The 12,648-nt window shown below is 46.8% G+C and overlaps 1 protein-coding gene across 4 annotated transcripts in view; it reads left to right on the top strand.

The window, feature by feature from the left end:
* BTBD10 (BTB domain containing 10) overlaps nucleotides 1-12,648 on the top strand; it is a 475,094-nt gene that overhangs the window by 393,767 nt on the left and 68,679 nt on the right. For all 4 annotated transcript variants that reach the window (XM_069623613.1, XM_069623611.1, XM_069623612.1 and 1 more), the window contains exon 7: nucleotides 9,053-9,163. In XM_069623613.1, the coding sequence (XP_069479714.1) occupies nucleotides 9,053-9,163 (111 nt within the window). The remainder of the gene's footprint in view (nucleotides 1-9,052; nucleotides 9,164-12,648) is intronic.

Below are 12,648 nucleotides of genomic sequence, written 5' to 3' on the forward strand. Positions count from 1 at the left end.
GAATTTGGTTTTGAAATTCTTCATGGGTGCTCCGTTTGAACCTTTGCACTCTTGTCCTTTGAGATTGTCTTTCAAGACTGTGTTTTTGGTTGCGGTTACTTCCGCTCGCACAGTGAGTGAATTGCAGGCACTTTCATCTAAGCCACCCTTTACTGTGTTCCACAAGGATAGGGTTGTACTGAGGGTACATCCCTCCTTACTCTTGCATCCCGTCCCCTTTCCTCCATACTGCATAGGCGTCCCTCGTGAGGGACGGGAGACGGAACCTTTTTCACCAGAAAAATCTTCTTCCCCTCTAAATTTAGAGGCACGCGGAGGCGTGGCCCTGGGAGCATGAGCTGCCCTGACTCTGCCCTCCAGCGCCACACCCCAGTTCCCTTTTCCTCACCAACTGAAACAGGCCGAATTCACCACCGCTCCTGGGTTTGGCTTCGGCCATGTAATTCCACGCACAGATTCTTCCTCTATTTCTTCTTTGGTCTTTTTGTTCAATAGGTACTTGGTCCTCAGACACCACAGCTCCTCCCCGGGGCGTGTCGACTTCAACAGGGTTCAGCAGGTGCCCATCCTGCAAGGGGCCTTTTACAACTTCAGACCCCCCATGCCCTCTCCCCATGTTGCCTTGGCCCACACCACGGTTGGCAAGCCTGTTTGGCGTGCGGCTCGCTGTCCACGAAAGCGCTGAAGAACAGACTAGCCAGGTAGAGGTAGCTCTTTCAACAGTCTCCTTCTGAGGACCTCAAGAAGTTCGGGAAACATTCCAGGCCAGAGGTAGGGCCTATATTTTCATCTGCACCTCGCAGGGGAGACTCCTTCCCAGGGACTCTCCTACGCAGGACGGACCGGTCAGGTCCTTTTACCAACTCGCGCACCGAGGCTGCCACAGCTACTGGTTTTCGGGCTGAGGGATCCTCCCGGTGCCAGTGTTGAGGGGCTGATAGCCTCCATTACTGTGCTGGCGCCCGAGGGGCTCCGCCCTTGTACCAGCATCATGGCCGAGGGGCTACGTCCTGTTACTGGCAGTACGTCCGAGGGGGCGCTTGAACGCAGCTCTAGCAACCCCCGGGTTGAGGTGGATACACCTACCTGGCACACGCACGAGGAGCAGGGCAAGTCGCGCACCTCACACATAAGAGACTTGGCAGAGCCGAGCAACACATCGCATCCACGTGGTGGGCAGCTCAACAAAATGGCATACGGGCCAGAAAGACACCCGTTCGACACCTCTGCAAGACTTCGGCAAGGTGGGACTGGCATCAACCAGGTACGTGGCCTACAGCCTACCCTCCTTATGCGCAAGGCTGTTTTCCCTTGCTTCTGTATATACAGGGTCGGCAGCGGCCTCAGCTGCCTCTAGTAACCCCTTCCGTGCCCTCCTCCTCCTCTTCGGCCAGCAAAGACCGGATCTTTGAGAGGTTCCTCAGCCTCATGAAGTCTCCAGATATGGGGGCTATCATCAAGGACGCAGACTGGGAAATCCTTCCCGCTATGCTAGCGGCACTACAGACGCCTCCTCCGGCTCCTCAGCCTACTCCACAGGCGGTTCCATACCAGCCTCTGCCTCTTCCTCACCCTCCGGCTTTGGTCCTCGTGCCCCTGCCTCCGGATATTCCTCCTCCACAGGATCCCCCAGACCCTCAGGATACAGATGAGGATGAGGAGGAGGATCCCGATACACCATCGGCCAGGGCCTTCCACGAACGTATCGCGGGCCTGGCAGAATACCTGGGCCTCCCACAACCCCAGATCGAACAGCCGGCAGAGGGTGTCCTCGCTGAGGTCCCGGCAGAGGGCATCCTCGCTGAGGTCCTCATGAGGCGCCCTTCTGCCAGAACAGGAATTCCACTGCAAACCGATGTAGTCTCCCTTGCCAAGAATGGTTGGCTCAAACCATTCCATCCAGCCAGTCAACCGCGCCTGGACGCCAAGTACAGGCAGATGGAGGGGGATACACTCTTGCTCTCCTCCCATCCTCAGCCACACTCCTCAGTGATCACTGCGGCATCACTGTACTCCAAACCTCAGTCGTCCTCGTCTTCTTCATCGATGGCACTGTTAGGCAAGGAAGAGAAAACCTTGGAGGCATATGGTAAGAAGCTGTATTCCAACCCTTCCTTGCACCTGCGACAGGCCAACACAGATGCCATGCTGGCAGCTGCTAATCGTAGATTATGGCTGGAAATTGCGGACTTCCTCCCAGAACTCCCCAACCGCAGCCAATCACGTTTCAAGGCGGGGCTAGCCGAGGCCAAGCTCGTGGCACAAGATATCATGAAGTCCACGCTAGCACACATTGATGCCTCTGGACGTGCCAATTGCATTGCCACGGACATGAGAAGAATGGCCTGGCTCCGGGCAACCAAGTTCAACCCGGACGTCCAGGAACGTATTCTAGATCTGCCCTTCGAGGGCAGTGACCTCTTTCACTCCAGCACAGACGAAGAGCTGGACAAGGCGAATAGCAGCTCTCAGACAGCTAAGTCTTTATCCATTCTAACAAAGACCACGCCCAAAGCGTACTCCTAGTCTCAGCAATGCTCGGATAAGGGTCGCTCATCTGGAGGCTTCCGCGGCTTCCAGGAACGGAGGTCTAGGCAGCCGGAACACTCGCCGACCACTAGTAGGTGCAAGCATCAAAAAAAGGGGGGTGCAAGGGCTTTTTCCAGTCCCCCTCCTCCGAGGGTAAGACATGACAGACCCACTCGGGTCCACGTGTCGCCAGTGGGGGGCAGGCTTGCTCTTCAAGCACACTTTTGGCGACAGAACTTTGCGGATCCCTGGATCCTGTTGGTATTATCCTCAGGGTACCGTCTAACTATTCCTGCCTCTCCTCCCTCTCCCCCTCTTTCGCAAGTTGGGACAACAACTCTTTTGGCGGAGATTCGGTTGCTTGTCGTGAGCCAGGCCGTAGAGGAAGTCCCAGCCTCCGAGCGGGGCTTGGGCTTCTACTCCAGGATCTTCGCCATTCAGAAAAAGAACCAGGCTGGCCTGAGAGTTGTACTGGACCTTTCCACCCGACACGTCTCCTTACCTCTTGAGGTTCAAGATAGTGAGGCCAATACCACAAGGGTGCAGCCATGGCACAACAAACCCACCCAACATTTCCAGAAGAACCAGAAATAAATATGGCATTGGGCTATATTTGGGTACAGGAGGTACCCAAAAGGTCACTGCCTCTACTGCCTCTACGCTGTACAAAACTATAATACAAACACGCCCTGCGATAAACCACACAGCTAAAGGGAGATGGGAACAGGATTTGGGGCAACTGATAGACGATCAAGAGTGGTCTCGGATTTGCGCACTGACTAAAGGGATATCGTGTAACTCAAGGTTCAAATTGATACACTATAAAATAGTGCACAGGATACATTACACTCCATTAAGGCTTAAGCAGATATACCCCACATCGAATGGTGCCTGTCCAAGATGTAATGCTGGAAACGCTAATATATTCCATATGCTGTGGGACTGCACCAAATTGAGACATTATTGGTCAGGGGAATGCGGCGCGCTAGACAAGATGGCAGACCAGCCGGTGACATGGACACCACGGATTTGTATGTTGGGGGCAGAAGGGAAATTGAATCCGACGTGGCGGAAATGATTGAATCTGAGTTTGCTCATAGCCAAAAGTGTCATATTGATGAGATGGAAGAACGTACAACCCCCTACAATAGAGGACTGGAACAGAGATATGGTGTGGATTAATGACACTGAGGAACTGTATATTGACTTGGTCACACCACAAAGTAGACCCAGAAACATATGGGCGCGATACAAGCAATATCTGGCTGATCTTAGTGAATTGGAGAACCTGAACACAGAAGGCTAATAAACTGTATAAGTAATATGTCTGTATAATCAAAGTAAGCTGCTAAAGTATGTGCATAACCTGTGTGCAAATATAAATAAAGTTGTTTAAAAAAAAAAAGATGGTGAGGCCAGCTTTTATTGCAGACATTATGCAGGGGGAGACTGGATGTGCTGCCTGGATCTGAAGGACGCCTATCTGCACGTCCCTATCTGGCAACCCCCCAGCTACATAACCTACCAGGGCGGCCTGGCCAAACTCGGATGCCCAAGACACCACCCCATCCCCTGCCCCACACCCTTCCTACCATCCGCATCCCCCTTCCCACCAGCCTCATACTTCCCCCCCATTAACCTGGGCCTCCCAACCAACACAACACACAGCCACCCTAGACCGAACGCTAAACCTTACCACACCAGATTTAACACCAAACATCTTGCCCTATGCAAGCCTCCTGGCCTGACCCCCTCCTCCTTCACTCTCAACCTCACAGCCCGCAATGACAGACTAGGTACCAGGCTCCCCACTACAACTACTAGGCCCAATGCCAAACCTAATACCAAAACCAACGCGAAGGACAATGCGCTTAATAAGCCAAAACCACCCTCACTAAAAGGAGCCCTACTCAAATGTCAGATCCTTGGCTGCCCACCCCACAGAAATCGCAGACATCATTCTTACCAATGACCTTGATTTCCTATCCCTAACAGAAACCTGGCTTCATGAGGCGTCCGGACCACACTTATCGCTATCCATCCCAGACAAATACTCTATCCTCAGAGAAGATAGACCTAACGCTAGAGGAGGAGGAGGCGTAGCGATCATCTCCAAATCCTCCCTAGACTTCAGATCAGCCTCTTCAGTGTCACTCGCATCTTGCGAGATACTTGCTGCTAAATTGCAAACCTCCCCCCACAAGCACGATCACCCTCCACCTCATATACAGACCCCCAGTCCCCTCTGGGGTCTTTGAAGAAGACCTCACATCTCTCATTGCTGAAAATTCCAAACCCTCAGCACAAATTATGATCCTTGGGGACTTCAACCTCAGCTACCAGGGCCCGAACGATGCACATGCTGTATCCCTAGCCAATGTCCTAACAGAACATGACTTCACACAACTCAATGTGCTCCCCACCCACCAAAAGGGCAGAATCCTTGACTGGGTAGCAACTTACAATTGCAATACAACTTGTAAGGATCCCCAACCTCTGGCATGGACTGATCATCACCTGATCTCTCTTGAGGTCAACATTAATAGTGTACTACCCAATAAACACCCCCTGGCACCAGCCTGTCCCACCAGAAACAAACGTAACATTAACGCCGAAGCCCTACTACCTCTGTTCCTACCCACCCTCTACGCTCTCCCAGCCAACACTGACTTAAACCTATTGATTGACACCTTCAATGACTCCATGGCTAAGGCGATGGACACCATTGCCCCCCTGAAACTACGTAAAGATAAACCAAAAGCTCATCTGAACTCGTGGTACACCCCTGAACTCAATATACTCAGAAAAAAGAAAGCTAAGGCACAACTCGCATAGAAGACCAACCCTTCTGTGGAAAACAAATCTAATCACACGAACATATCCTCTCTATGCACAAGTGAGATAATTTGCACCAAAAAAGATGTATACAACACCAGGATTGTTCAGGCAGGCTCCTCCTCTAAAGAATTATTTAAAATTCTAAAGGAACTAGAAAACCCTATTTCACCTCCAGACACCTGTTTGAAAGACAAATCCTGGTGCACCAGTATCCAAAACGCCCTCAAAAACAAAATTACAAGACTTCAAACTAAAATAGAAGACAAACGCCAACAACTCTCCGATAACATGGTCACCAACCCTAGCCTACCTACGCCCAACATCAGATCGGGCTTCACTTTTAAGAAAGTTACCACAGCTCAAGTTAAAAAAATCATCACCTTCCTTAAAACCATCGAAGTGCAAAGGGGACAGCTGTCCCGCCCGGATCATAAAAGACGCAGCTAGAGAGCTTTGCCCCTTCATCACCAAACTTATTAGCCTATCCTTCATCAATAACTCAGTTCCCAGTAACCTAAAACAATCATGGGTTCTCCCACTCCTGAAAAAACAATCCCTAGATCCAGGCTTCCCCACCAACTACAGACCCATCACCACAGTCCCATTCCTACTAAACATCCTGGACAGAGTTGCCTACATCCAAATTCAGGAATACCTGGAAGCCAACCAACTGCTAGGAATACATCAATCTGGCTTCAGTCCCCAAGACGGAACAGAAACTGCCCTTGTTGATCTCAAAAGCCAGATTGATGAAATTAAAGACAAAGGCAATGCCGCGATTCTACTCCTCCACCTCTCAGCGGCCTTTGATTTGGTCAGCCACAAAATCCTCTGTAGTCATCTAGCCACCGCAGCTCACTTCTCCTCCTCTGCCATCACCTGGATACAATCTTTCCTGGCAAACCGAACCATGCAGGTCTTCTCAACAACTGCTGCAGCAGACCCCATCCCCATCTCATGCGGGGTCCCACAGGGCTCCTGTGTATCCCCCACTTTGTACAACATATTTACAAAGCCTCTATTTGACCAACTGGACCATCTGGGTGTCACCTACACGAATTACGCAGATGACACCCAGATACTCCTCACCATCACAGGCAATTACCAAGCAGACGTCGCCCGGATCAACAAAATATTCTCCATCATTGAGGCATGGATGTCCTCTCATGGCCTCTACCTGAATGATAAGACTGAGCTCCTCATCGTCGGCTCCCCCAGCAACCTAACTTAACTTAGTCCCAGCTACAATAACATCACAATCAATGGTCACACCATCCCTATTGCCAAAAGCGTGAAAACCCTCGGCTTCCACCTGGATGCCAACACTAACCTCTCCAAACAGACCAATATGATCGCCTCAGCCTATACCAGCAAGCTTATCAGGGCCAGCAGACCTTTCTTATCACCCAATAGCTGCCTCACTCTCGCCAGAGCCCTCATACAATCCAAACTGGACTACTGCAACAGCCCGTACCTAGGTGCTAACCAATCTGTAATCAACAAACTACAGGTACTACAAAATAACGCTCTGCGCACAGCCCTCAACATTGCCAGGTGAGAGCATATCTCCACTGCTAGGAAATCCTGCAAATGGCTCTCCATACACCAGAATATTGACTTGAAAACCATCTGCCTCACGTAGTAGTCCCTTAATCACCTAGCACCACCATATCTAGCTAATACATTCACCATGAAACCTGCCACCAGAACCACCAGATCCTCCAACACACTATGCTTGACAGTGCCCAGATTCCACTTAAAAAAAGCCTGAGGGACCAACTTTACAGTACTCTCCTCCCAACTCTGGAACACCCTACCACTCAAAATCAAAACTATTGAGTCCTTCCAGGTCTTTAGGAAGCAGGTTCTCCTTAACAAAGAAAAGCACCACTGACTCCTGACCCCACATCCCTGCTCGGTAAACTCCTGCATTTATTGTAAATAACTGTATATTGAAATTGTATATTGCCAACTGTGTATTGTTTAAACATAACTGTAAATTGTATTCCTTATACAATTTATGAATGTAAAATAAGTATGGATTATTGTACTAAGTATGTAACACAAAGATACTCCACATTTATGTAACCATCTCCTTAAGCGCCCTTCTACCTCTGGGTCTGGAGCGCAATACAAATAAAATAAACAAACAACTTAGAGCAACATGGCCTGAGGGCGCGGGCCCCTTCCACAAATTAGATGCATATTCGATGAGACATTGCTTTAAATTCCCTTGAGGCAAATGCTTTGTCTTGTGGGCAAGGGGTGGTTAATGTCTGAAGCATCCAGTAAATCGATAGCACTAATGTCTATTTAGGAGTTACTTGAGGGCTAACCTCAATATAGAGTGTTTGTTTACTAAAATTGTATGCCTTTTATTGTGACTGGTGACTAAGAGTAGCTCCTGAGGAATGTTCCAACTTAGTTGGCATAAGAACAGGAACATGTTGAGCATTGGGGTCATAGTGTTCTATATTCCAAGGGTCCATCATTGGTCCATCATTGACTGACTGATCTTTAAATTGATAGACACGTTATTGACTGGTGTTTCTCAGTCACAAACTATTCCAACGATGTTTAGTTGAGGACAAAAAGGCAGGATGGCTATGAATAAAAATTGATGTATTTTGCACTGCTGTTTTTGAAACGTAAGGGAAGAATTTTTGATTGACGTTAATGTGATTTAAATTTTGAAATGTTCAGTCTATAGTGGGCCACTATGATTTGGTGATAAGCGTGTGACATTTCATTGCTGTAGTTACACATGCACATCTGACCTATATTGTATTGTCAACATGTCTTTATGCAATGTGTACTTTATAACATATAACCCACTTATACCCTTACTTAGACCCATGTTCCACTATCGTAGCACTCGCCTTATGCCACTTACCAATTCCTATATAGCAAGTTCCAATGTCCTAGCCATATCCTTCTCTTGACCTTCACACAACAGTGGCCAAAACTCCAACAGCTCTTCAAAACACCAAAGGCTCTCCCCACTAATTCTTTTGCAGACCAGTGGGTCTTTTCTGGGCACCTCGTGGCACAAAGCAACCCGACCTCGGGCGATTTTAACAAAGAAAATACAGCACTGCTGCGTGTTCCCAACACAGCAAAGTTTCTCTGATCTGCCTTGCATCCCTGCTTTAGCAAAATAAATGTTGCTGCTCTCCTACCATTCCACTAACAACCCTTCACTCATCCTCCTTCAACACCAAAACACTGAGAATGGGCTACCCGTGTCCGAAGTCACGCTATAGAACGAATAATAATCATATAATATATAGTGCTGGTGATTCTAAACTGTTCCACTAACCCCTCCACTAGACGCTGCAGTGAACCGTTGTAATTGTGTCTTTCTACAGTTGTAATGATATTCTTGCATTAGAGAAAAGTGTGATTTTTCTTCAGTAAATGTAAATTAATTGGTATGGCAGTTTGAATTAAATGGAAATGTATATATTGCTTGTGATATACATGTATGTATCTCCTTCTCACCACAAGCTGGTACATGACGTTAATGTTGCACCAATGTCCTTACTTAGAGCTGTGCCTGCATGCCTCCTTTCTAAACCTTCGAGGCCGTTTTCACTTGATCGGATTCGGGGACTGTCTTAAAAATATAGTCTGCAGTAAGGGTCGGAAAGTAAATGTTTTAATACCTTGTTGCTTATCTTTTCAGTTATTTACAGTACAAAGCTGTATAGATTCTTCAAATACATAGAAAACCGAGATGTGGCGAAATCTGTCCTGAAGGAAAGGGGTCTCAAGAAAATTCGACTAGGCATAGAAGGTATAAGTACAGATTTTTCTGATAGGTTTTTATATTGTGATGTGTTGCTCGTGCTCATTTATCAGTGCCAACAACATGTATTTTAGATATATTCTGACTGTACATCGTATTTTATGATGGAATCAATTGCCCAATACCCTCCCTGAAAATACATTTCTGACATTTGTCTTTCAGAGTACATTTAAGGTGATTATTTTGCTCACTGTTCTATTTTTGTCCCTCGCTACTTGACATCTAAGTTTCAGCTTTAACAACTAACTCCTTGGATGTTCAACGCCCAAAATAAAATGGTTAACAGATGAGTGTCTGTGAGTGGTGCTGAAATCCGGGACCTGCTGGCGAAAGATCTGCTTGCTACTACTGACCTTTCTCTTTCCAGGAACCTCCTTAAATGCACACTCATTCAAATCAGCCTTTGATCATTGTATTATATAAAATTGTTCAAGAGGCACTGTATTATATGTGATGTTAAGGGCTTCATTTTTAATTGATAAATTCTGTCTTGGAATTAATGAAGTGGGCGAAGTTTTTGCTATTAGATTTTAGTTGACCAACCAAATGACGCCGAAAAAAATAGACCTGTAGCTGTGTTTTTTCTCTTTAAAAAAGAAAATGCATACAAATCTTTCATTGTTTTATGAAAGGGCCATTAGCATAGCAAGTCCACATGTTAAACATTAAAGCAGGGAAAAAGTTAAATTACAAAATTGCCTTAAGTGTTGATATTTCAAATACAGTTTTCACTATACAATATTATTTTGTTTTGTTGCAAAGCATTTACACAACGCAAATCCTCACTGTTGTGGGTCTCGGAGCGTCATGGCTTAGCTGGAAGCTGCCATATTGTGCCTAGGCCCTAGATATTCAGACCCTGGTCAGCAGAGGAAATGGAGGGGGGATGGAAGGGTAATGAAGGGTATCTGTGTGGGAAACGGTTATATGTGATTACACAGCAAGAAGGAAGGAAGGAATGAAGGAGGGATGGAGTGTGGATGTTTTGTGATAGCCTTGTTGCATGTAGATCACTTTACAGAGGACTTTTGATCATACTGCAGACAATTTGTATTTTAATGTTTGTAAGTAAAGGGACTGTTTACAAGAGGCAGTCTTCAAAGATAAATAGTCAAGTGCCAAGTAGTGTTTGGCTGTGTGATGGACTTGAAATATGCTCAAGTAGGACCTTGAACTTTGATGGCTTTTGCCCAGTTTTAAGTTTAAAATGTCCATTGTGAATAATTCTAGGATGGCCATGGCCTAGGGGGCCAACAGTCAAGAATTTACTGTGTGCAATGTGCTGGTTTGTCTGGATGTCTGAAATTTCAGTATATGGTGGATGCCCGATAGTCTGTAGTGTTAGTCAGTACTGTAATTAAATAGAACCAGAAATCATGGAACCATTGTCAATGGAGAGGCTGCTGTGTGACTAATTCTCTGGTAGTGGTCAATTTCGGATTTAAATAGTCTGTCAAAAGGCAAAGTAACTTAAAGAAAGAAGTTAATGGCTAAAGTAGAGAGAGGTCTAATAGCAATAATTCCTCATTGATGCAAATATGAAAGAAAGACTGCATCCCAGTTATTGGGTGCAATAATCTATGAAGACCACTAATTTAATGATTTATTTATTGTGCACTGTAAGGCGCTTATACAGCAAGAAATTATGTTTCAAAGTGCCCAATTTATGCGTCGTTATAGGTGCTGGAGGTCTTGTCCCTTGCACTGGCAGTGTCTTAATTGCTATGGTTGAGTGTCGGAGCAATGACATTCTATCTAAGTTGCTTATGTGATACATGGTCTGGGGAGTGGTACTGCTGTACAAGATGGAGGATTGGATTATGTTTACTAGAGAAGGCCCATATCCCTAGCCAGAAATTGGAAAACAAAACACAAGTCCATGTTCTGCCATCCTTGATAAATATTGTACCAACAGGTTTTGCTGCTTTGCAGGAGCATATCCTGGGTTTTGCTGCGTCACCCAATACTGAGAGGCCACACCTATTGCAGATATGGAAAGGGAAATGCAAGTAAGCAGAGTGCAATGGATGAGATTTTCGTAATGCCGTCATTGAAAATGTGTAGTGTAACATTATTACTGAGTGCAGTATTGGCACTAACTAGGCAAAGCAAAGTGGGCAAAGAAACCTTAATGCATATTAATCAACCGAAGCACCAACATGTGTTCACATCTCCTATATAAAATAGAATTAGCCAAACTTAATACCTACCACTCCCCCTGGTTGTTCATGAATAGCTGAGAGTATAGCACAATATAGGTTGAGGCTGATGTGATACAGAAGCCCCTTACCAGCAAGGGAGGCGCTACCCACGATGATTTTCATATAGACAAATGGTCAACACAATGAGAATAGAAATTGAGGGATACTCATAGGTTTTGTGTTGAGGTGCAGGAGTTAGGGCAAACCTTTTGATAAGGGAAATAATACAAGATACGTCCCCCCCCCTCCACCCCGCCCTCAGAGAGGACATGAGTGCCTAACATAAGAAATGTGTGATTAATACGGAGGCTGAAAAGTGATGGAGAAGGTGATTGTGACGAGGGTTGTCTAAGGGGAGTTTTCCTAAAGTCCACTTGAGGTAAGACTTCATAAAACGAACCCTTAGCATACAGGTCCCCGACTCTTAGTATACGTCTGTACTACCCAAAGGATCTTGGTTGAATGCCAGACCAGCCAGGCTTATCATAGGAGGAAGATGTGAGCTGTAGGTAAGTTTCTGATGATTGTTAATCTGCTTAGAATCACATGATGTGCATAGTCCGACATCCAGTGGTCACCGCAGAGTATTGCATTTTATTTTTTGTAGTCGAAAAGGGGACGTCGACAAGGCGTGCCAGTAACACTATCCCTATAGTGACGTGCAGTGTACCCACAATCCTTCACGCGTCGAGGTCCCTCAGATTGTTTTTTTCCGCCCAGTTATTGGTCGCCTTTATGCGGAGCACCTCAAGAGACATTGCGAAATAATTCCTCGACCTTGGTCGTTTACTATATAATACCAAATACATAGATCCCCCCCCCCCCAACCCCCCTCGACGTTGAAGCGTTCTCCGCTGAGCAAGATCTTCGACGGAGGGACGAGCGGAGGAGATCCTTCGGCGCTGCCGAACACGTGGCCGGGCCTCGCTGGCCTAACACAGTAGGGAGAGCGGGGTTGTGTGGTCATTTCTTTGTTTCACTCTAAGAATGCCTTTCTCATTACCCTCCCTCTCTTTCGAGGTCGTAATCACATTTCATATCCTCAGCTATGGAGAGGACGCCCTTTAGGTTTTGCCCGCGCTGCAAGTGCAAATTTACCTGGAAGGACAAGCACAAACGGTGTAACCGTTGCTTGCCCCTCGATCACAAAGAGGACGGCTGTGCAGCCTGTAAGTTATTGAAACCTAAAACATTAAAAGCCCGCAGGGTCAAAAGGTGGGCAGCCTATGCGATGTCTAGGTCTGACTCCTCGCCAGCTGCCGCCGTCGCCGA

The sequence above is a fragment of the Ambystoma mexicanum genome, chromosome 11 (assembly GCF_040938575.1).
Source record: "Ambystoma mexicanum isolate Mex_15411 chromosome 11, UKY_AmexF1_1, whole genome shotgun sequence".
NCBI lineage: Eukaryota > Metazoa > Chordata > Amphibia > Caudata > Ambystomatidae > Ambystoma > Ambystoma mexicanum.